Raw genomic sequence first — 25,547 nt, 5'->3', positions numbered from 1 at the left:
CTCTCTCTCTCTCTCTCTCTCTCTCTCTCTCGCCCTCGTGCACACCCTCCCTCCCTCTCCCTCTCCCTCTCTCTCTCCTCCTCACTGTTAAAGCTTATAGCACCGTCTCTTTATGTATATTAACAAAATGCAAAGGCAACGTCAGACTCGATTTATTTGCCTCATGTTGCCAGAAAACGCTTTTTGGCACCTAAACCCACCGACTGTGGAGAAAATGATAGTGTGATATACACAATGATCCCAATGTAGTGATGTTTTATACCATTTTGTAACGCTTATGCTGAAAATGGTTGTAACATTGTATCATTTCATTCCAGTTTGTAATGCTTAAGCAAAAAATTTTGAATATTAGTTCCCAAAATAGTAACATTTACTACTGTTTCTAATGCTGAAGCTAAAAATGCTAGTAGTTGCTTTTAAAATAGAAATATTTCTTGCCATTTTGTAATACTTAAGCTAAAAATAGGAATAGCTGGTGCCAAAATAGTAGCCTATCCTATTTGGATATTGGTTCCCAAAATGTTAACCTTTCATACTATTTTCTAACGTTGAAGCTTAAAATGAATAAAAAATTGTTTCCGTAATATAAAAGCTCATGCCATTTTTAAAAAATCAAGCTAAAATCTTAATATTTGCTTGCGAACAGTGCTTTTTTGTGCAATTTTATAATACTGAAGCTAAAGGTCTGAACATTAGTTCCCAAAATTGTTGGTTGCAAAATAGTAGCCTGTCGTTTCATGCCATTTCGTATGACTGATGTGAAAATCTGGAAAATAGTTCCCAAAACACTAACCTTCCACGCTATTTTCTTATGCTGAAGCTTAAAATTGTAAAGAAATTGCTTCTAAATTAGTGCCATTTTGTGCCATTTAATAATACTACAACTAAAAATCTGGACATTAGTTCCCACAATGGTAACATGTCTTGCCATTTTGTAAAACTCAAGCTATCAAAAATATCAATACTTGCCTCCGAAACGGTGCCATTTTGTGTAACTGTACAACACTAAAGCCAAAAATCTGAATATCGGTTCCCAAAATCTGTCTCTTTTCAAACACAACTTCTTGATTTCAACACATCTGCACATGTTGAAAATGCAGAGGAAGGAATAAAGCCTGGGAAACACTGGATGTCTTGTTTAAACTTGGCACTGTCTTGCTTATGGATATGAAAAAGATGCACAGGTGCTGTCAGATTGCAAGTATCTGCTCCCAAATGTTGCCAGAAAACGCTTTTTGGCACCTAAACCTGCTCCTGACTGTAGAGAAAATGATCCTCATGGTCTGATATACTTCTTAAATATCTCTCCTGATGACACATGATTGTTTTTATGGCGTCTGTTATCCCCTCATTCACTTTATTCACTCCCTAAATGTCACTTTGTTGCATCAGTGGTTCCCACTGTCCCTGCTGGTCTGCAAGTGATCTTTTTTCTTTCTTTCTTAAAATCTCAGTGAAGCAGAGGAAGCTATAAGGACAAAATGTGCAAGAGATGTAAATATGCAAACTCATGGGTAACCATGCATGCATGATTACACACACACACAACCACACACTCACCGCCCCCTCTCCATCTGGTGAGCCGAGAGTCAGGAAGGGACGGAAATACTAGAAAAAGAAGATCTGAAGTGAGCGTGAAAGATAAAAGTCCAGGAAACGACCGATTGTGTTTTTTTTGAGTATTCTCTCATAAATCAAAAAGGCCTGTGCACGTTTAAATCTGAGGCCGAGACAATCAACACCCACCACAGTTAATAATTTAACACTTTAAGATATTTTTAAGCATCCAATCAGCGCTCAGCGGACGAATGGGGGTTGTGTATGATGAAGATGTTTGCATGTTGCAGCAAGATACAACCCTGCTGTCAACACAATATCCCCACTGGAGGTTGCTCGCTTTTCAAATATAGCTGCTTCAACACGCAGCTTCAAAAAACAGCTTCACTTAAATTGGTCGGCGTGATTCGACCAATCACAGCTCCTTACCTGCTAAACAGCCACGTGCCTGGCTTCACTTAAGAGGGGGACTCTTTGTTTGCCTCTGAGGATGCTGATTGGCCCGAGTGCAATATGTCACAATCCAATGAGAAAACAAGCAAAGGTGAGTCCTCGAATCCCTGAGACATGACAGTGGGTGTGGTGTGTTATTCAGAGATGAAGAAGGAGAGGGAGGAGAGGGTGGAGGAGGGAGGAGGAGGAGGGGTGCTGTTTCCACCATTCACCCCATTTTCTAATAATAAACACATCCTCAAACAATGGGACGCCATCTGTCCTGAATCCTCTTAAATAAGGTTTTAATTCGGGCCCACGTGTCCCCGTTTCAGACAAAGCTCAGCCCACACAACAGTCCAGGAATCCCCCCTCCCTCCCTTCACACACACACACTGCAGACAGAGGTGACCCCAGCAGACGCCGATGTTTTCCTCCAGTACAGCTAACATGACATATATGACGTTTAGTGCACCCATTTACCCCCGAGGGCTGAAATTAACACCCACTCTGCACCATATGCTGGAGAATCAAAGAGGGTCTCCCATCACACTCTGACTTTATGACACTTGAATGGCCTCTCTGATATCGAGCCACGAGGAAACCTGATCCGCTGCATAAATGAATGGTTTAAAGTCTGTCTCTGTGAAACGTTACTGAAAACATACTGAATGCAGGAGCCAGATGTGAACAAGCATATCATGTTTTATCCAGTTATCATATCAAGTGTAAGCAGCAACTAATAACAACCCCAAGGGGGATACTAAGGCCGATATTATTAAAAACCTGAGCCCTACATTTATATATCTTGGTGGTTAAATGACTAAAAGGTAGAACATTGTTGATAAAGGGTTCATTTCGACCAAACCATAGCTGGTGGTTGTTGAAACAGCAGAAAGACAAACCAAGATGGTTTTGGCGAGTTCTGGTTTGTTCTGCTGAGTTTTGAATGAAGTGTGTTATTATTACAATTATAAAATTACTGTTTTTGTAAATGGAGCTTGGTGGACAAAAAGGATTTTAGCCCTTGAAATAAAAGCTTTGTCTCTGTAGGGATCCCTTTCGCAATGTTGTCAGACACGATGACGATGCCAGTGGATTTACTTCGATGGTCCAAGTTGCCCCAAAGGATAACATTACAGCCACTGGAGCTGAGGCAACCAATGGGATCATTTACAAACCTTTTATTGTACTTATTAGCCAGTTAGACACCAAAATATGTAAAGCATAGAGTTCAGGTTTAAAAATACATTAATTCCCCTTTTATTGTTGGTTAATAAGATGTTTTTTCTCACTTTTCTGGTCCGTAAAATGTAAAAGAAAATGTGATAAAAGCCCTCTGTTGGGAGATATCCAGACATTTTTAGGAGACCTTTTTAAGATGACCTGAGGACCTTTCAAGACAATTTTGTGGTGACCACAAGAGGTGGGCTGTTTCTAACCCTAACCAAGTGGCTTAAGTGCCTAAACCCAAGCAAACCATAAGCACAACATTAAGACGAGAGAGTAATTGAGAAAGTTGAACCAAAACAAACGTAAAAGTAGCAAAGAAACGTTGAGTTTTAACTTCTGTGGTTATATATATATGTAATATATGTTCTCTGGTTGCATAATTGGCCTTAGCAAACAACATCCTGTTTCATATCATGATTCAGACATTAGATAAATGTAGAACCAGAAACTGATGCAGGAAATGTTTTCATGAAAAACAACACAAGGCAAAAGTTTTTACCATTTTCAATGAAGATAAATCGTCTTGTTATTGTTTTGTTCATAGTTTTTGTTATTAAAAAAGGTCAATCCTCTTTTTATTGTCTTGTGTAAATGACAGAAGTCCTTCTTACAGTTAATACCATGTGCAGGAAGAAGAAGCAGTCCTTTGTAGTGAAAATGAACACACACACACACACACACAAAAAAAAACACACACAAACTCTGTGAACTGTCAGTCATTAGGCTTGAAGGGTGAGTTTCAAGTCCCATTTTTTCCTCCCAGAACCCCCATAATCCCTTGCTGGGTCACACAGATTAAAGTCTTGTCCAGAAGATGAGATACAAGTGCTTGCTGGCACTCCTCACCACACACACACACACACACACACACACACACACACATACACAAACACACAATGTTCAGAGTTTCGGACCTTGGTCCAAATCTCCAACTGAGGTTACGTTCCAGAAAGTCGGAAATCTCATAGTTCCTCAACGAAACGTCTCTTCAAGTTGGGATTCCGAGTAGGATTCAGTTACATCACAGCTAAACTGATATTATCTGTGTGTGAAGAGACGGGACAGCTCATACCTGATGGTTTGACTAACAAATTAACAGTGGGAAATGCTGTGCCACGTTAGCACATCCAAGGGTTTGGTTGGAGGTCAGGAGAGAAGACACCTGCACGATATCAACAATATGTACTTTATATAAAACACCGAAATCTGCTTATCTGTAGTTGTCTTTTAATTTCTATCAAAATGAAACCGACTTTCCGGGTGTAAAAAGTAGCGGGATCTTCTTTATTGTGGTGCGAGCTAGAGACTTCTGCCATCAAAGCACCTAACTTCCTGTTCAACCCCCCGGCTAACATGAATAGAAATCATGAGGGTCTTGAGAGACAAAATAAAAAAGCTAAGCGAGCTTGTGAAACATATCGAACTCGTCACATTTCAGCTGGTGGGGTAGTTCAAGTAAAACTTTGGTTCCCCGGGGGCCCGTGACCGAGACATCGGCGTTAGTTTAAGGAACCGATCTTCTCAATGACAATGCTAACCAACCGATGCTTACCAGGTTCAATGTTTACCATTTTTACCACCCTAGTTTAGCGTGTTAGCATGCTACAATTGCTAAACAGCACTGTTCAGCTGAGGCTAAATGTTTGCCATCCAATAGTTGTTGAGACATGCAGCTCAAAATCACAAATGTCAACCTCATGCTGGCGCTAGCGCTGAAGTCATTGGGAAACATCGCCTGGGAACCATGAATGTCTCTTCCAGAAGCTTTGACATCCATCCAATAATCATCCAGTCGAGCCAGACTGAAAGCCAAGTTAGAAGAAGCTGCATTGTTTCCTATTTAATGTATGGAAAGAAAGCTTTGTGAGGGATGAAATCATATCAACGGCATGTACTGTGTGTGTGTTCGGGGGCGGGAGAGAGGATTCACATATAATCCCCTTCGGCCATCGGAGAATTGAGATAATAAAACAAGGTTTAGAGAAGACAAAGGACAGAGACCAAAGATAAATCCATGCACACAGCCTGCAGTTTGAACCTTAAACCGTGTGCTTGTTTTGTCTGAGCATTCGTGTAAATATCAGTCACATTTTGAAGCCTTGTATATTCAGAGTTGAACCCTGCGGCCTTCCTGAATCATGTACCATCTTGAGCAATTTTGACCAATTGCCGGGCCTCAGAGAGCAACTTTCTTATCTACCTCCACAACTCTTGGCATCCATTAAAGGGAAAGCCACGAGTGTCTGTCGAATGCCCGTCTTCCCTCATTACAGCGAAACAAGAGAAGAGAAAGCAGGAGCCCAAATGGGGTCGTCCCAGAGTAATGAGGACGTCGCAGCTCCTTCTTGTCATCAGCTGTGGAGTTAATGGGAGGGGAATGGAGGACACAGCAGTCTCTGGACACCTCTAAAGAAAGTCCTTACTGGCTTCTCATTGATTTCAAACTTCAGTTGAAAAGACTTTCCACAACAAGCCGACACTCTCACGGTCACATCATCAACATCAGAGTGATACTGACTCTGCTGTTGCCATGGAGACGCGTAACACTGCCGGTACGGCTCCACTGATTCAGATCTTTTTTAGCGATGCTATCAGTTCCCAGAAAACTTCTCATATGGTCTCGTAACAGCTTGAATCCGCCAAGAGCCAAAAACCAAAAACCCAAATTTAAAAAAATGCAGCCACGAAAAAAAAAGGAGAAGCATCGATACAATGAGCTCCACTCCTACGACCGGCTCAGCTGAAGGCTAAGAGTTGTTGACATGCAGCCAATGTGTTTAAAGCTTCCTGCGCTGCTGCCTGAAAGCATCACAAAGAGAATCATCTCGTGGACAGTTAAAGTGCCGGGGTGTGAATAAGTAAGTAAGTTGTCCCCTGTGAGGAGGCGCAATCAGCAACAAGATGCATCACGTCTTGTGAGTTTATAAAATTCAGCCTGCTGGTGCAGCAGCACTATTTTTAACCATTTTTCAGTTCCGCCAACTTCGTCCAGACTGAAATAACTCAACAACTATTGGTTGGATTGCCATGAGATTTTCTACAGACATGAATAGTCCCCAGAGGATGAACCTGGCTGACTTTGGTGAGCATCTGACTTTTCCTGCAGTGCCATCATGAGGTTACCATTTGTGGTTTTGAGCTAAATTTCTCCAGTATTAAATGGATTGCAATCACATTTGGTACGCATATTCATGGTCCCCAGAGGATGAACCCTGCTGACTTTGGTGATCCTCTGACCTCTCCTGTACTGCCATCATCAGGCCTAAACCATAATTTGTCCAATAAAAAAAACTAATGAGCAGCTGTACTTGGTGTTTTCTAATTATTAGCAGAGGTGATGCAAAACTGAGATGGTGAACATGATAAACAAATATACTTAACAACAGCATGTAAGTAGAAGAATGTTTAGTAAGCATGTTAGCATCCAAACGTTAGCATTTGGCTCAACGTACTGCCTCGTGGTATCTCAGATCATGACAGTAAAGGTGTGGCGAGAGTTACTGGAGAAAGATAGCTGATTGTTGACAGGCCTGGCTGTTTGACGACCTGGGAATGAGCCTTGACGATCAACTAAGAAATATACATGAGCTCTCCAAGACGTGAAAGCACTGATGTTATTTACAAGCTACTTATAGTCTCCTTTGTCTCCTGTGTGATGCTCATCCTCTCAGCGGGTGTCACAGTGACCTTTTAACCGTCTTCCTGACACGCTGCTAAAGACCATTATGCGTCTCTCATGTCGAGCACTGACGCCGACTATCAGGCTTTGAGCTCTGATCCCAGAGGTTGACCTCACCGTGAACTTCTGTTGTCCCAAGCCTTGGGATATCACTGCTGTCCGCTGAGAGCTATGGTGTCTGTCGCTAATACTCAGTTCGAGGATGTAGAGAAGGAGATGCGTGAAAGTCGTGGGTCTTGGAGAACCAAAGTTGTTATCAGGCTGTATGTAGGGTCAGTATTTGCCGAGGTGCGAATGACACTCAAAAATACAATTTGGACCTTTAAGCCCCAGAAATATTTGAAAAAATGGGTCAGACACAAGTAGCCAAGAACAGGATTCTTAGTTCTGGCCAACTTCTGTGGACTTTGTTGGCTGAATTGGTTTTGTCAGCTGCAGCTAGCTACTATAAGCTAATGCTAATACTAATACTGTGTGAGTTAGTTGAAAGTGCCATCTCTAGCTGTCATGTCATTAGCTTAGTTAGCCCTTGCCTCTCAAAGTAATGCTATGTTGCTACTTTAGGAAGTAAGCTAGTTAGCCTGGCATGCTAACATTTGCTGCTTATGTTACAGAAGATAAAAACGCTGTTAAATAATACTTTTTCTCTTGTGTCTTTGGTAAAGTAACGGCTAAAATATATGACACCACTTTGCTAACTCTTTGTACAAAGTATTTCTCTTAATACTAACTGTAACTGTAAGTCTTTTATTGGTACTTGCCTTGGGAGGTAACACCACGCTGTTAGGTAGTAAGCTAGATAACTAGCATGCTAAAATTTGCTGCTTACATTATAGCAGATAAAAACGCTATGAAATAATACATTTGCTTTGTGTATTTCTCTTAATATCAACAGTAACTATACATGTAATGCAAATTTAAATCAAATTTTGAGAAAACCTGCAAAAGAAAATGCTAATTAATGCATTTTTCCATCCACTACACATCCGTTATGTGGTCATAAGAAGTTGGCTCGCCAAGATAAACAGTTGGTAGTACTAACTCTACAGTCTTGTGCCATTAAACCAACAGAGGAAGATTGAGCAACAAGATGACATAATTATTGAACGCTGCCAAATGTAGAAAAACAACATAGAAAACAAAATGGAGCACTTGTTCACATAATGTTCCTCATCGCTCTACACAAATCTGATCTAATGTTGCAGCTCCTACATATGTACACAAGAGCAGCCTCTTATCCATCATGCACACTGCGTTTACAGCAGGAAACCGTCTTTATGTCCATAAAGGCTCTTTCAAACGCAACCGAAAGCAAGAAAAAAGAGTAGCCTTGAAATACAAAAGCAGAAAATACTTTCTTTATGTGGCTGAATGTCTTCAATGTACATTTCACTTACTGGACTTTCTATTAACTTTCTCTTGTCGCAACAGTTTCAGGCGTCTGTTTGAGCACAGCGTCCCCTGCGTCCCTGCATGTTTTTATCTGTTTGGCTATTGATTTATCTGCCTCCATTAGTTAAATCGAAGAGTGTTATCAGTAATGCTGCAAACAGGCCATCACTTCAGCAAACATGAACGCACAAAGACTCAACTCAGACACACACACACAAGCAGGGTGTCTCAGCGACGGCTTTATCAGCCTCCCGCTGTTGCTTTAGTCTAATCCTTGACATTTTAATGGGCTTCTGGCTTCCTCTAAAAGGGAAACCTTTGGCAGGGAGCGAGGTGGAAGCTCGGCACCTTCTCTCTCACCTGAGAACTTCTTCTAATGTCTCTGCAGCGATGTGTCTTTGTAGAAGTGTGTATGTTTGTGCCTTCTTTGGTGTATATGTGTGTGTGTGTGTGTGTGTGTGTCGAGATCCGGGCCCTTAATCTGTGGTGGTGATGATGACCCAGTTTCACCCCCCTCCACCACCACCACCACCACCACCACCCCTCCGCCTCCTATCCCTGCCCTCAGCCGTCGGTCGCCAAGGAGACGCTTCCCTCTCATCTCTGAACAGAAACCGTCGGATGCTCACAAAGTCTCGAACGCACACTCGACCTGAAGCTTTCAGCGTGACTTCTGATGATAACGTCAGTTTTAAAGCAACGTTCCACACAAATGCAGCGTGTCCGTGTTTTTCTGCAAACCGACAGGTGAGACGAAAAGCAGACACACGGCCAACTTTAATGCAAATTCATGCAAACTAATCCCGTCGTGCTTCGTCATCATCCGCAGTGCCTGGAACACCTGCGCCTCTGTGTGCACCGGATTTGCATGCAATTGCAAAGTTTCGCTTTAATGCTCGATGGTTTTTGTTGAACAATTAAGAACAACAAGACGAGGAAGTTTCTATTTCGGCCTCTGTTTTCTCCCTCACACACCTGACTGAACCATCTACTGGACCTATGTACAGAAATACAATCAAAGTGAGAGAGCATATCCGATATATCTCGCCGTATTTACAAGATCTGACTCCTGTCGGTACGGATGGCTTAACCTACACACACCTCCAATCCAAACACACACACACACACACACACACTCCTACACACCCATCCCCCCACCGCCCCCTCTGCCAGCAATTTATCCGACGAGCCGCTAATCCCGCTGGCCCAGATTTGGTCCACAGTCTGCTCCACATGATGTTGGTGTTGTCATCGTCATCCCAACAACTGCACACACACACCCCAATCCCAAACACACACACACACACACACACACACACACACACACACACACACACACACACCCCCCACCCCCGTCCTCGTCCACGCCTGCCTTATTGCATCACGTGACCTCTTGACGAGTCACGTGACTCAGGAGCAGTCGCACCTGCGACCTACTGTACTGAACTGCAGCACACGCCGCCGGCGATGTGGGATAAGAGTCGCTTCCATGCACAGTATTGGAGCGCAGCGTGAGTCACACACACTGTGGAGGAAATGCAAAGCAGGGTGGGCTCATCGTCTTCATCATCATCATCACTCCAGGGGTGGGAGGTGTGGGAGAGCGGCAATCCCCTGCTGTCTGTGGGTCATGTGTGCGTGTGTGTACTGTATATATATATTTATGCTCTGCCTATTTTTTGTCCGCGTGGGCTCGGATGTGTGACTGTTCGTATTCGAGATGACGCCCGCCTCGGAGCTTTGTGCATCGCCGCGTCGCCATGGCAACAGGTCCTCTCGACGACGACTGATTCTGACACATCAGCGTAGCCGTTAGGGCTGAGCTTAAAATGCTCACATGCAGGAACGAGGAAAAGACGAGCAGACCCGGGCCTGAATGTAAAAGGGGTGTGTCGGCTGCCAAGTAATGTTTCTGGACCACAGGTTGTAGGTTTCTGGGTTATACTTTGGTACCGGATCATCTGCACCCTAGAAGAAACCAATATATACTATAAAATCAACCACGAGACTAACAATGTCTTGACAGCACTGACTTTTGGGGGAACACAATCAAAAAGCGCAAAGAAAGCAACAAATCCTGATATTCAAGAAACCGGAACTAGGAAATGTTTATTAAAATGGTTTATTTTCTTTTGATTGACTAATCAATTGATGGACTTATTGTATATAGGAACCGCCTGGTTCCTGAGTACTACTTCTTACTGCCTTTCTTCCAGTCTTATTACAACCTTTTTATTCTGTCTTGCCATGTTGGTTTTGGTTTTCTTGCTGTTGGTCGATAAGCATTAGCAACACTTATCCATATAGGCCCCATAACACATGTAGCACTGCTTCAGTCAGTTTCAATTTGACTCTCAGGCCGTAAAGTTATGCCAGCATTGATAGAAGTCGACAACTATCACTTAATTTTACACTTTAAGGTAGCTTCAGTCGGCTAACTGACCCCAGAGTCAAGTCAGCTCTCGTAACAACGCTTGTCAGCTCCTCATAATTAAAGCTGAAAACACTTTTGGCGATCTGCTGTGCTATTTCCAAGTGTTTTATAATAGAAAACAACATTACGTAACAAAAACTACACCTGCATATAGATTTCCAAGCATAAGAAGTGAACTATAAGATTTAATGAGGTGTTATTTGTGCAGCTCCAGACTAAAAATATCAGCTTTCAAGCACAACATATAAAAAACTCTGAATAATGGTTTATATTCAGCTATCCCCAGACTATTATTATGGTGCTATTGATGCAGTTTAACTGTTGGCATGTCGCTCTCCTAATCAGGTCAGTGGATCGTTCCACTTTCTCCTTTTTTCTCTTCCAACTGAGTGATCATTTATTCCTTCAGAATGAAACAGTCCCTTTAAAAATCTGCAGCCTTTGAAGTCTGTCTGTTTGACGGCACAACATCCAGTATCCATTCTGCAGATCAGCGCGCAGCAAATCCACAGGAGAGGATGCGAGAGGATATGAGTTTCAACGTTCAGTCGAGCGGAGACGAACTGCAGCAGAAAAAAGGGAACACAAAGAGCGAATTCACGGAGGAGGACGAAACGGAGGGGGCGGGGGGAGGAGAGGAGAAAAAGAAAGAGTGGAAGAGGGCGAAATGGAAAGAATAATGATGAAGACAATGAGCGGGGAGATGATGAGAGAAGCAGATGAAAGAGGGGATGATGATGCTGACGATGATGAGACTAAAGCAGCAGTTTGGGCAAAAACGAGGGGAGCTGAAAGAAGAGAAGTTTACGACGGCTTCCTGCTGAAAAGCTGCTCCGGTTCCCCCCATCGCAGTAAATCATGTCACTTGGCTACATCCTGTCTGTTCTCAACTTCTCACCGGCCTGAAGGCGATAAACAGGCCTGTGCCTTATTGGAAACAGATGTTATGAATGGGAGGGAGGGAGACAAAGAAAGAGAGAGAGAGGTAATGGATGAAGATAAATGCTTGAAGAAGTTAGTGGCTTTGGATCCTAATGGGATCCGTCTGAGGGCTACTGGTTTCATGTCAGGCTCCAGTAAAACCAAATTTCTGCAACAACATTCTGGTCTGATTACTTCCCCCAAAACAAATTGGAAACAAATGGCGATCCCATCCACAATCTGCTTAACATGATCCCAAACCACGGTAGAAAAGTCTGATATCCGAGTCCTTCAGCTCACGTCCTTCCAATCTGACTCACCTCCCTTTTGCTGTTTTCGACAAACAAGAAGAACACGAGCATGACGAACCGGTGTTATCAGTGTCAACATCTTTCTCTGCACTAATGTGTTAATTACACATAAGTGTCTGAGGATAACCTTGGGGTTTTTATGTCCTTCCCTGTTCTGTTCTCTGAATGATGTTTTTACTTCAACAATGTTTTTGGAAGAGAACCAAAGCCTGTGTTGATTTTCGGGGAGTCATCGGGATCAAACATTCATAACTCCAAAGTCAAATTAAAGGTGTAAAAACGCAATTCATCATATACACTTAGCGTACTGTGTGAGGGCCCAGACAGAGACTGTTGCATCGCCTCACGTTGCCTCCGTCTTGGCCAAAAAGCTGCACTTGAACACACCGCAGGAACCTTCAATGTCTTTATCTTGATCAGGTTATATCTCGATTCCAACGATATAACCTGACACCCGAATAAAGGCTCATAAAATTATTAGAAAATGTGAAACACCCTCAACTTCCTGCTCCATGCATCCACAGTACACAACAACAGCGATCGTCTTCTGTGTTTCAACCTTGTCCACCCTGTTTAATCCGCAGTGAGGTAGCCGATCACTCCCTCTTAATCCAATCAACATCAACTCTCACATGAGGAGTTGACATGGGGAGGGTGAGTGTTTACGTCGAACTGCAGTCAGGTAACATCACATTTTAGCTTGTAACAGGACAGTGTTACTATAGGGCTGAGGTTTTGTTAAAATCCAGGTACAACTGACATTAAAAAAGGTATATCACTTTAGGAAACGTTTGGAAAATGTACACAGTTATTGCATATTAAGTGTTCAGATCCTTTACTTACATAAAAGTCTTTCAAAACCTTGCTTAAGTAAAGGTACGTACGTATTATCAGCAAAATCCAAATGTTTCTGGATTAATATTACTGCTGCATTAACGTATATGTTGCGTTTTACTGCTGTAGATGTTTAACGTTAAGCTAATTTCAGCTACTTCATACACTGTCGCTAGTTTCATCTACAGCAGTGCATCATATCTATAAGACGGTCGTTGTAGCGTAGCTGTCGTGTACGAACGCATCTGAAAAGCTTTGTGAAGAAGCATTTTCCAACTAATGTAAAACGATTTATGAACATTAATTTAGCTTAAAGGTGCAATACGTAAGATTTCTGTCTAATTCAAGCTCAAAACAAATGGAGGGCAGCATATCACCAGAGTAACCGCTAACCGCAGCTAGCTGTAGCTGCCCTTAGCTTGTTAGTTGCAGCTAGCGGTCCGAACTAGAACCTGAGTGAGCAGCTGACTTTAAAGTGTCAACGCTGCTAGCACAGGAGCTCTGGACCGGGCTAGCATGTGGCTAGCTAGTTAGCATGCTAACTCCAGACTAACTTTGTTGAAATGTAATCTGAAAAGTGGAGAGTAACTAAAGCTGTCAGGCAAATGTAATGGAGTAAAAAGTACAATATCTGCCATGTAATAGAGTAAAAGTGGCCGATAGAGTTGCATAAAATTGAAATACTCAACGTATAAACACCAAGAATTTGTACTTAGTTACATTCCTACTGATTTATGAGTCTTAATAACACACACACACACACACACACACACACACACACAAACAAACAAACAAAATGGATTTTTCTGCTGCTGGCACAGTTTACAGAGTATTAAAAGAAGCCAACAGCACAAAGAGCTTCTCACACACACACACACACACATATATATACAAGCTGGCACGCTCATTTTGAATGGCGCAATGTAAAAACTGAGCCCTGATGTCCGGGAGCAAGTCATAAAGCTGCTGAAAGGGTGCAAGTAATCTCAGAGTGAGACGGTGAAACTGGGGTTACACTTCCCCTTTGAGCCTTTAAACTGATTAGCAGACAAGTGAATTAGAGTCAACGACACCACATCACACGCAGCACAGGCAGAGGAAAGACAGCCTGCAGCTGCCCGAGGATCCAAATATCAAGAAAAACCCAACAGAAAGGATCTGGAAGTGACCTGATTTCTTGTGCCAGTGTTGAAATGAAAGTAAAAAAACAATAAAGATGTAGAAAATAGTCGACTTACCCATTTTATCAGCAGCTCCCGTGGAAACTGGCCCTGAGACAACAAAAAAAGTGAGTCCTCTCCTAGCTGAGACGGTCCACAGGTTGTTTGGAGGGGGGGCAGCTGCATATAAACAACTGGACGTCCCGTTTGGGAATCAGGGGGGTGGGTGGAGGGGGAGGAGTGACGTCACGAGTGCGGCTCGAGATGGATCAGACTTCATTAATCCAAACACACTCCAAGTGTCCCGGCTGGCTCGCCAAGCTTTATGAAATGAAAAGGGGAGTATTCAAATGTTAGTTATTGTCTATTACATATTACAAGGCAGGCGTGGATTACATGTGTAAATATTACTTATTTACACCTGATGTTATTCATTCATTAGAGACATAATCATATTTTTACTGCTATTTGTGGGGGTATCACTTTTGTTTTCATACAATAAACTTGAAATACTACTGTAAAAAAATGGCATAGCAGAAGTAAAGTAACTGAGTACATTCTCTCAAGTACATAAGTACATTTTTAAGGCATTTGTGCTATGCTTGTGTCCTTTTATACTTCATTTTCACCGTTCTGATGACTTGCAACTTGATTTTACAGGTTGAACAGGTTAATTACATTGCCCAATAATATTATTAGACAGATACTAATCATGTCTTTTCTTTGTATAAAGACTGCATACTGCAGGTAAGACTGTGTGTTAGGAGGATAAAAGTGACTTGACCTTGGACTTAAGGATTAATTGCAATATTTAAGGATTTGACTGGACTTGCCCAATAAAAAATGCCTTGAGTCACGTCTGACTAGATTTCATGGAAATATTGTACGTTTTTACTGCACTACATTATTTTACAGCCTTAGTAATTGGTTACTTTTCAGATTAAGATTTTATTTATATGTAAAATTTAAAAAATATGATACGTTTTAAATACAATGTACCGTTTTCAACATTTTTGGCTTGTGACAAAAAAGCAGCATCCAGTCGGAGCTTCTTGTCACATTTCAGATCCAACAAACTTTATTTATACAAGTTTTTAAACAGATCAAAGGCAATTCAAAGTGCTTTAAAAGTGATTGACTAAAATAAATAAATAAAAATGGATAAAGAAATACATTCCACGTGTTTGTGGGTGTTAGCATTTCCGCCAAGATGATTTCCCCTCTAAAGACGGTTCCACTTAAAAAAACTTTAATAATAGCTTGAAGAGGTATAATTATCTGATGAATAAATAAATGGACTGGTAGGTACAGTAGCAACAATTAATTGGTTTGTTTTCAACTATTAATCGGCAACTATTTCGATAATTGATGAATCAGTGCGAGTCATTTTTTAACAAAAAAAGTCCAAGTTCTCCGATTCTAGTTTCTTAAATGTGAATATTTTCTGGTTTCTTTCCTCCTCTTTGACAGTAAACTGAATATCTTTGGCTTGTGGACAAAACAAGACATTTGAGGACATCCTCTTGGGCTTTGGGAAACACTGATCGACTGAAAGCCCAAACAATTAATCGAATAATCAAGATATAATAATTAACCCTACTTAAGCAACCCTACTGGTAAAAGTGGTACACACATTTAAATTCCCTGTTTCCTCCACCTTTTTGTGGCATTGAAGACATCTGTCAAAGTGAATCTTTTATTCTAGTAATCAAGTGTAAAAATGCTTCATTAAACACAATATACTGAAAGTAGAAATGTACTGCCCGTAAGCTTAGTAGTAGTTATGTAATCAACAGCTGTTACACACAGAGTGATGATGAAGACATCACTACTGACAAAGCAGGTTTATACAAACATAAAATACTTTATTAATACAGAATTTATATTAAAACCCACATCCCTCAGCCTTAAAAAAAAAAAAAAAAAAAAAGGATGCAGGGCGGTTCGAGCAGCAGATAAAACAGAATAGTTGACGTCCCTCCTGAGGAACCACGCAAGCCGCTTTGAATGAGACGAAACGTCAGACGAATCAGAGAAGCACAGTTTAGGAGCAACAACAACAAATCGCTCTCTCTCTGTGTTGAAAAGTGGAATATCAGAAGCAGCCATGCGGGAAGGCTTCTAAATTTGAACAGAGGAGGGGGGTTGACAGTGTTTTTGTGTTTAAACTAAGTTGACAGGCACAAGAGGAGCTACTGCAGCATGTAACATCAGGAAGCTCGAGGGTCAACAAAAACAGATTAGGTGGAAACAAGCAGGCACATGTTGTTTGAATATATTTACATCACCTACATGCATGGAGGCAGTTTTACTGTACTATTTTCTGTGCTGAAATCAAGTGAAAGGACTTCAAAGAGACCATGTAGTCTGCCGGATGTCGGGTAGGTGCTTGATTCTGCTTTAAAAAATAACTCCAACAATATGTGTGGTATAATATCGTAAGTTGTCATGTGGAGCAGCAGCTGACAGGTCAGTGACATTCATGTCTGGCTGAGCAGGAACTTCGCTAATTCATGCAACATTGTTTGTGCCTTAAATAACTTCTAACCCTCAGCTAACCCCGACCATTAGTTCTACAACAGCAGCTTCGACAGCCGCCATCCATTACACGACAAAGCCGCCGTCTCACCCAGAGATCAGAGCAGGGATTTCCTCTAAATCAACAGCTCTGTTACAGTTTCAGCGGGATAACGGGCCAGTACTTGGGCTTTTTGAGGTCACAGTTTCTGTCGAAAGTGAGCTGCATTGCCGTCTCCATGGCTATGATCTTGGGCGCGTCCTCGCCGTACAGTTTCTTCATCTCGGCCCCGCGTCTCTCGCCAGGTCGCTCAGAGGGAGGACCTAAGCTGCTTCGCCAGGAGACGCCGTGCAGGTCCTGGTCGGCCGGCACGTAGCTGTCATGCTGCTCGGCCTCCATCTGCTGCTGCTTCTCTGCAAAGAGAGGAACACAAACCATTTTTAGACAAATAGCAGGCTTATTTAACTATGACATCTGATGTATAAGTTTGGAGACTCTAGTCCTCAAACTGATGATGTAAAGACAGTAGTATCATAAATGTTCTCTTACTCAGCTCCTCTCTGTGTTTCTCAGTCTGGGCGAAGTACTGCCGAAGCTCCTCACTGATCTCCATGTTGCTGACGTCGCACTCGATATCGCTGTCCGAGCTACTCTCCTCCTCTCCCCCATCTCCGCCCTGGTTATCTCTGGCGTGCCAGTCTGCGTAGCGCCGGTGGGTGCTGGGATGCTGCTCCTGGCAGTAGCCTGGGCCGTAGGCGGCCTCCAAGGCCTTTCTGTAGGCACGCCTGTGTCTCTGGTGCCAGGCCATCGCCTGCTGGTAGTGCTGCCAGTAGCGGCTATACACAGGGCTGGAAAACCAGGACATCACGGTGCTTATATCCTCCTGCTGAGGAGAAAGATACAGTTTTAGGGTTATATTTCATCATATTCAGTCTCACAATTGTTTGGTTTTAGATTACTTATGTTACAAGCATTTTACAATCAGAAGAGACTGATCTTTGTTGACTGACAAACTAAATAAACAAACTCTGTTTTTAATGACTGAGTAAACAAACTGACCTTACAGATCAACACAGTCTCACACTGTTGTACTTTGTTTATATTTGGCGGACCCTGCCACCTTTCTAACTTCAAACAGTGCTCTGGGGACCTTATTTTGACCTTACTCTGAGAGCAGCTTGTTTTATTCAGTTAAGAAAGAGTTTGTATTATTACTTTCTTAAAATTCTGTTTATTTTCCTCTCCAAAACTACACAGTGCTCCTTTAAGATGTCATTCCCAAGTCCCAAGCTGTCATTTAAGGTTACAACAGGGGTGTATTACTACAACTTCATGCTGAGTATAGAGTCAATGTAGGCTAAGTAACACAGTAACACTTACCATGATGGGAGATGCCTGCAGCTCACTGAATCCTCCTGCTAACTATGCTAACCACCCGCAAACGTGCTAATCCTGAAAGACACAGAAGAGTAATAATGAATACAAGTGTAATAATGTGCTCCTGTAAAGATAAACCATCCCTCTGAAACACAACAGTTGAGCTAACTTTCTCAGGAGGACTGAAAGAGACAAGCTGACATCTTAAAAACAAAAATGGATGCGCACTCGAGGTCCGTCCTCGCACCAAACACCGCCAACAACGACACAACGCGACTAAACAACGAGTACGTCACATAAAAGATGTGTTTACACGATGAATGCCTCTCATTAACAAACATTTACCTACGTGTGTAAACTTGTTTAGCGGCTCATGTTCATGCTGCCTCCTCCTCGCTCAGAGGTGATTTCCCAGCATCCTTTGAGCCACAGCATAGAAAACTCCGTCTGCGTGGCGCCACCTGCTGGAGACTGTGCAAACATGCATAACAATCAAATACAGGACGAGTGCATCTGCGAGCTTTTAAGTATTTAATCGACAAAAAGCCACACGTATAAAATAGCTTCAAAGAATGAGAAGTTGGAATAAGTGAGGGTTTTAGTTTGCAGTTTTTTCCATAATGAATTGTACGCAATTTATTGTGATGTACTCATTTCTTTTAGCCAGTTAAATTATTTCACAATTTTGCATTTTCAAAACAACAACAACAACAACAACAAAAGATTCATTACTGTTTATTTAGAATAAAGTTACAATGTGTTTCTGAATATCGTTTTCACTTCCGCTATCTTATTTTGAAAGCAGACCTACTCATTTCCGGAGCCGATTACCGCCGAAACCTCCGTTTTAATTCACTGAAGGTAATTAACGCCATAGTTTTTATAATTTGCACTCTCTAGTTTCTTTTGTATCGTCAACTTGTCAAGATAGCGTTGTGTTCACTGTCTGTTCAAAGAATAACCGAAGAAATACGGGAGAGTTTCTGCTGTGAATATGTAACGGTACCACAACAAGGTAACGTTAAACCAGTTAAGCTAGCTAGCCTTAGGTAATTAACTGTGACTAACTTCTTGGAAGATCAGAGCTTTGTCCGAAATTACTCTCTTCTTGACTTCACCTTATATAATAGAAACCACAAAGTTTACTCATTGGGCAGTGAGAGATTGAATTTTTGACGGCACTTTACAGTATAGTTTTTACATACGTTTACACATTCGGACAAAATGGCGGAAATACAGCGCAGTGTATGGGACATGCTAACGCTGACATTCAAAATGGCGGCTGGCCAAAGAAATGTCAAGTTCACTAAAGCCGTTTAACATTAACCCATTTAAATCTGATGTTTACTTAAAGTACTTTAAGCCATTAAGTGTTTATCTTGAACTTGCATGTAAAAAAAAAGAAAAAAAAAAGTATGGCCTCACTTTCACCAGCCATACTTTGAGCTTTTAACTTGCTGTAATGTCAGTATTAGGGCCTTTTTCTGGTGTGCAGAACTTACTCAGTCTGGTTTTTCCGTCTGGTTTAGGGTGAAGCTACGAAGGATGAGGAGCTGCTGCAGGAGAAGAAGAAATATGTGGCCCTCTGGCTGGAGCGTTACATCAAGAGGGAAACGGGGACTCGCTGTCGTCTTTGAAGTGTCTGACTCGGGCCTAATTTGGTAGGAGATCTAATCTGTTTATGCATTCCTCTGCCAGTCAGTACTTCAGTTTTACTCCTCTGGTGTTTTCATATAAGACAAGATTCATGAAAGAACATCAAAAATCTGTGTCTCACGCAACATGAAAGGCATGCTGCTGAAGTGGTGTTTCTACATCCATGTGCTTGCTCACTGAATAGCACTGGAGTGTTGCTGGTGTGGAAGAAGCTGTAGAGGCAGAAAAAGGCTAGCATGGGTTTAACATACTGTGTTTTCTACATGTGTATGGAAATAGGTTCTGGCCAATTAATCATCCTTAATCAATTGTTCACAGGTGTGGGCTACACCTTCAGGCTAAGGAGATATAGGAGCAAGAGGGTTAAAGTTTAAATCACACTGTCATGACTGTCATACTGTATGCAACACTATGTACTTTGTAAGGGCAGCTGCAGTACGTACTAAAGTAAAAAGAAATTAAGCATGCAACTCTTAGTTTAAGTGATAAAAACATTTCTCGGAGGCTGAAGTTGGTATGTCACTGCCTGGTTGTATACATTTTTCATTGGGCGAAGCTACAGGCTGCTGGGAAAGATTTATATTACTTGATTTTACAGTGCACTATTGTTTTCAGAGTAATGTTGAGATTTGAAGGCTATTTTCATTGTCGCACTTGGTCTGAAATCCCAGCATGACAGACACCTGAAATCTTGTACATAAAACATTTGCAAAACCATTTTTCTGTCAGATCTTTGTACATCTGTTTTTTTAGTTTCTGTTTACAGAGTAGTCAAAATGCCAGAATGTAACATCATGTGAGGAGCAAGGATTGGGTTGTGATATTTTAGGATGGGGGGTGTAGAGCAAAATAGTTAGCAGAGTGTTTGAGTGCTGTGAGACATGTTTGACTGTATATCTGGGTCATGCTTTGGCTTGAGGCTTCAAAGCTTTCAGAGGAAATGCAAAAAGACAGATGTGCCTTTTCAAAACACGTTTCCTCCTCCAGTGTGCTGTTTTAAAAGGATGTGTTAACACAATACAAGCAGTCTAAAAATAAAATTAAGCATTTTCTGTTTTTCAGAATATGGATTTTCTGCATTATGTCATTTATCGCTTCTCTGAATACCAACCCAGATTGTTGCGTAGGTATTTCTTAAACAGTGCGTTCCATTTTTACATTACCTAGTTAATGCTCTCCAGTACATTGTGGATAATGCATTCAATATCCTAATATGTATGTTATAATTTTCCAGCTATGCACTAATCTTGATGTTATATTAATATTGCTTTCTCACTTAATTTATAGCCAAACTAAAGGTGCATAAAATACTACCAAACTGGATTTCACACAATAGATTAAGCACAATGCATTCACCTTAATTTATATTTTTATTTTATTAATCATAGTGTGCCTGTACACGTTAACAACTGAATCACTATTAAACTCGCTCTTACATTTTCACCAATGTCTTTCTCAAAGAAAGAGAATACCGTATTTTTTAAAATACGTTATATCTTTTAAGAAGTCTATTTTAGTTAAAAATGTGTGTGGTGTGTGGGAAACTAAATATGTTGCTTAAAAAATTTGATCAGTAATGATACCTGTAGTATATGATTTTTAATCATGGTGGAACATCCTAGAGACAGTTAAATATAGGTCAATCATTTCAATTATATTAATGTTTGTCTACTATGCCCTCTGCTGGTAGGTCCTAATAAATCTTCATGCTGTCTTCTTGAGTCTATGAGCCATGCTACCAGAGTATTTAATCATGTACTGACGAGACAAAAGACAACCTTTTGTTGATCCACCTTATATTTGTTCACTTCTTTACAAGGAAATACAGCTCCTCTCCTCGACAGCAGCCAAGACCGCTGTGGTCCCAGGCACTATCCGACTCCTGAACTCCATCACTGCTGTTTCCTCAGGAGAGTATCCTCTGTGCTGTCCTGTTTATAACTACAAATTTTAGTTTTGCTGCTTAAATGAGCCATTTGTCTGAATCCTTCATCCTCCACCATTGATAGTGGCCTCATGTCAGTTACCAACATATTCAGGATACCATCAGTCAATGCAGCTGCTTGCTGTGGTGTGCAGACCTTCCTTTGAACAAAGTCACTAATGTTGGGTTGTTTCTTTCTGAAATGAGAGAAACCATATAATGAACATACAGTAGCACCATTTACATGTAACTCAATACATACATAAAAAACTAAATTAAATAAATGGACACTGGGGATGCAGCATACACCAAAAATAAAATGGAAATGTAACTAATCAGATCAGAACTGGATCAGATATTGTTCAAGTTTCTGTTGTGAAGTAATAAAGGATTCACTTTAGACTGCCTCTGAATAATAGCATGAAAAATTCCAGCAACTCCATAACGTTAGTTATACTAAAGTGTATCTCCAACCTAAATAGATTTAAATAGCTTTATTGGTGGCCCGGCTACATTGATCCATTATGAGATATTTATGTCCGTTACGTTTATTTTGAAATTAGTTACTGTGCGTTTTCTCCATCAAAACGGAGTCAAATCTGCCAGAGACCGACGCACTATCAGCCCCAAGTTGCAACAAAGGGATACTCAAACAAAAGAGCTGGCGTGCTGAACTCATTTTGCAGCTAACTGTCTTCTTTGAAGGCTTTAATGTAAAGTGTTCACACACTTTTAACGACTTGGGTCGTACACTTCTCTGTGGTCTCATTAACCTCCACACATTGCTCCACTAAACTATCTGTAGAGCTTGCCTCCGCCATTTTTCAAACGTTTCCTCCAGGCAAGGTAGATGGCGTTGTCACGTGAGCTGCACACGGCACAGCATTGGCTGGCTTACTGCCACCACCAGACGCTGCCGCAGCGCATGCGCATAACATAGATCTAACGAATCGATGACAAAATTAATCGCCAACTATTTTTATAATCGAATTTAATCGATTAGTTGTTGCAGCCCTATTCCTCTTGCATATTCTGATGTAACACTGTTTAATCTCCAGCTGCTGAGCATCACTGAACTCCTGGGTCAGCCACCAGACCATCTTCTCAACGACGGTCAAAAGACAAAGTATTACTTCAATGGGTCTGAGTCCGGCAAGGTACCACAATTAACCTTCTCTAACTTTAACATAAGTAATTTTAATCTTTTATCAGAATATTGTTTTGTTAACATAACATGATAACATTTGGCATAATTTAGCAGTTAATCATTCAGATTGATTTAGTTGAACATTAATACAAACACTTTGAACTTTCTTGTAGACACCTGTGGAATTTGTTGGATCATACCCTCCCAACGTCAACGACTTCCGATGTCTGGATGACATGAAAAAGGTAAGTGTGAAGTAACTTTCATTGTCACTATGATTGATTGTATTTTCATGATTGTGAGGAAGACTTGACTGATGGTTGATTTGACTGTTGTTTCCTCAACTAGATGCGTCTGGAGGAAAATAACGCAATGGAGGCTGAAGAGAGAGAGCATTGTATCGAGCTCCTGAAGGCTATGCTAACACTTAATCCAGAATAGTCACTCCACGTGAAGTCCTCCGTCATCCTTTCATCACTAAAGACTACCTGAAGTAAGTGTGTATATGTGTGTGTGTGTGTGTGTGTGATGTGAGTCCTGTAGTTGGTGCTTTGTTAGTTAGTGATCATTTATAGTTTGATCAGTGTGCTGTTGTGTTTCCGGGACATCAATGTATCAGTGAGTGTGTGTTTTAGTTGTAAAACTCACCCCTCAGTTCAAAGGGAGACATTTCAATGAAGACGTCTTGATGGCAGCATGTACACAAGAAAGACAAAACACTTTTACTCTTTGCAGCTCTCTGACCACTCCAGATGGTCAACAGGAAAGTTGAGTCGGCAGAGAACGACAAAACATTAGGCTACTTTAAAGCTATGGTCTACGATTTGAAAGATTTATCATTATTATTAACATCATTTGGATGGTGGTTATGGTCCAATAGTACGACCTACACAATGTGAAGAGTAAAAGGAACCAATTAAATCCATTCTCTCTAGTGCCTGCAAAACTGAAAAGAAATTGACCAATTGGATCAATTTTCCGATCCAATCCCCTCGCTCACTCTCCTGCTCCTGCTCACGTCTGGTCCCGACCCACTTCCGCATTTGAAACTACAAGCGGACAAGAGGTTTGTTTTGCCCTGAGCAGTTCAGCTGCCACTGCTTGACTCACTGACAAAGAGTCAAAGAAAGAAAGTCTGTCACTGAAAAGACACAAAGCGGAGATGTGAAACAATGCTTTTTTCAAACCTTTCTCAGATCGTAGACCAGAGCTTTAACTATAACTACAAAAGCACACATGCAAACTCATGTGATGGGACGACCTGCAAACAATGAAGAGTAAATTTAGTTTTCTGTGTGTTTTTTTTAAGCAGAAATCCATTCCAGTTCTCTCTTTCTTTGTCACTCTGTTACCTGCCTCCTAGTACCATTTCTTTAAGCTGTTTGTCATCCGTCTTTATTTTACTCCCTCCTTCCAGAGGTTATGATACTGACTCCTTCAATTACTCCATTAATGTTCTCATTAGTTCTTTGCCTCAGTAGGTGAGAATGGCAGCAAGATTAACTACCTGTATTGAGGCAACTGATAAAGTAATTGAATGACAACTAAAGCAGGGAAATGTTGCTATGTTGGTGTTATAAACAGGACAGCACAGAGGATACTCTCCAGAGGAAACAGCAATGATGGAGTTCAGGAGTCGGAGATTTAAATAATCAATAAAGTTAAACTCTGTCTCCTTAGTAAAGGTGTGCATCGTCTCTCCTGAGAGGGAAATGCACTTAATGTTTCTGCTACTGGAGTCCATTGCAGGTTATGTTATTAATAAGTTCCCCATCAAAGATGGATTATTTCACCCACCCCCACCCGTCTCCTATTAATCAGAAGGATAGTCTGTATGTCCTGTCCTGTCAGGTCAGAGGTCAAGTCCGCGCACCACATGACGCACACAGACGCACAGCAGCGTTCCTCCAGTTAAAAAGTGCATTTTGCTCATATATGTGGTGCAAAGAAGTCAGGTTTTGATTAATATAAACGGTTGTTTCATGGATGTACTGTAAGTTTAGGGGGTTCTGAATATTTTTTGTATGTGTTTATGTGGTTGAATAGGGAAGAAAGTGTCAAATTAAGCAGGAATTTCAGGGTAATGTGTTAATCATTGCCACTGTTATTGTCAATCAGCAGCACCTGTAGCTCGTCAGTTGGTGTCAGTATTGCAGCACAAGTTAATCTAGAGGGAGCGTCACAGGGAAGTTTCACGAGAGCACGTCAAATAATGAGTCTCTGTGTACAAGATGGAAGCAGAAAATGGCTGTGTAACGGTTGTGAATCTGTCCTTTCTCCCTTCATTTACAGCCACACTAAAGATACATATATATGTGTATGTGTGCGTGTGTATATATTTACATATATATTTACATATATATATTATTTTATTAATCATAGTGTGCCTGTACACTTTAAAGGTGACATATTATGCTCATTTCTGCTTGTTGACATGGTTCCTTGATGTCTAAATAAAATGATAGTAACATGCTTTGGTCGAAAAAAACGAAGGATTGAGCACAGCAGGGTTGTTTACCGGTTTGAGTGCCTTTCCCTTTAATGCTAATGAGCTACTGCGTGCGCCGCCCACCTCTTCCTGCCGGGCGGAAGACGCGAGGACGGCATCGCGTGACCGTGGCAACGAGCAATACACAACACGAAGCAACTTTTCTGTGCCCGTGCCTGCATATAACTGATAGTAGCACAGCAGACATGTAGCAGGTAACCCCTGTCTCCGGCTCCAAAACAAAGTAGTGATTGCTTTACTGCAGATAACGTTTTGGTGCTCTCAGGTCTGGTCTCTCATGCCAGCAGCTAACGCTACACACGTATCACATGTATACCAACACACAGGAAGTTGTTCGACTGCCAAGTTACATGCTAATCAATTAACGTAGCTCACTGGCCGTGAATAACAGACCATTTCATTCCGTCTCGTCTGCGTGTTACGGCGGAACAGTCCGGGTGAAATCCAAATGGCTTGTAAACTA

At 41.4% G+C, this 25,547-nt stretch overlaps 2 protein-coding genes across 17 annotated transcripts in view; one reads left to right on the top strand and one right to left on the bottom strand.

Moving 5' to 3' along the window:
* Window positions 1–15,635: 15,635 nt before the first annotated feature.
* gemin8 (gem (nuclear organelle) associated protein 8) lies at window positions 15,636–19,439 on the bottom strand. 3 transcript variants are annotated; one of them, XM_084347599.1, is made up of 5 exons: window positions 19,351–19,439; window positions 18,194–18,319; window positions 17,852–17,923; window positions 17,021–17,357; window positions 15,636–16,884 (listed from the first exon to the last, which is right to left on the bottom strand). In XM_084347599.1, the coding sequence occupies exons 3-5, from the start codon at window positions 17,852–17,854 to the stop codon at window positions 16,625–16,627; spliced, it is 600 nt and encodes a 199-aa protein (XP_084203725.1). In that variant the 5' UTR covers window positions 17,855–17,923; window positions 18,194–18,319; window positions 19,351–19,439; the 3' UTR covers window positions 15,636–16,624. The 3 variants fall into 3 exon arrangements, with proteins under 3 accessions (XP_084203725.1, XP_084203724.1, XP_084203726.1); XM_084347598.1 differs by having other exon boundaries at window positions 18,198–18,319; XM_084347600.1 differs by lacking the exons at window positions 18,194–18,319; window positions 19,351–19,439 and adding an exon at window positions 18,018–18,135.
* The window catches only part of LOC311253549 (OX-2 membrane glycoprotein-like), a 46,849-nt gene continuing 39,939 nt past the window's right edge, over window positions 18,638–25,547 (top strand). For 11 of the 14 annotated variants that reach the window (XR_014621691.1, XR_014621692.1, XR_014621693.1 and 8 more), the window contains exons 1-5: window positions 18,638–18,709; window positions 19,378–19,509; window positions 22,487–22,585; window positions 22,749–22,820; window positions 22,924–23,068. The gene's annotated coding sequence lies outside the window, so the exon portion shown is untranslated. Of the gene's footprint in view, window positions 18,710–19,377; window positions 19,510–22,486; window positions 22,586–22,748; window positions 22,821–22,923; window positions 23,069–25,547 lie in introns of those variants that run through there. The other 3 variants (XM_084347591.1, XM_084347593.1, XM_084347592.1) reach the window with 2 other exon arrangements.

This window comes from Pagrus pagrus (genome assembly GCF_965226575.1).
Source record: "Pagrus pagrus genome assembly, chromosome: 24".
Classification (NCBI taxonomy): Eukaryota; Metazoa; Chordata; class Actinopteri; order Spariformes; family Sparidae; genus Pagrus; species Pagrus pagrus.
The sequence above is the reverse complement of the archived record's forward strand: the minus strand, read 5'-3'. Positions and strand labels throughout refer to the sequence as shown.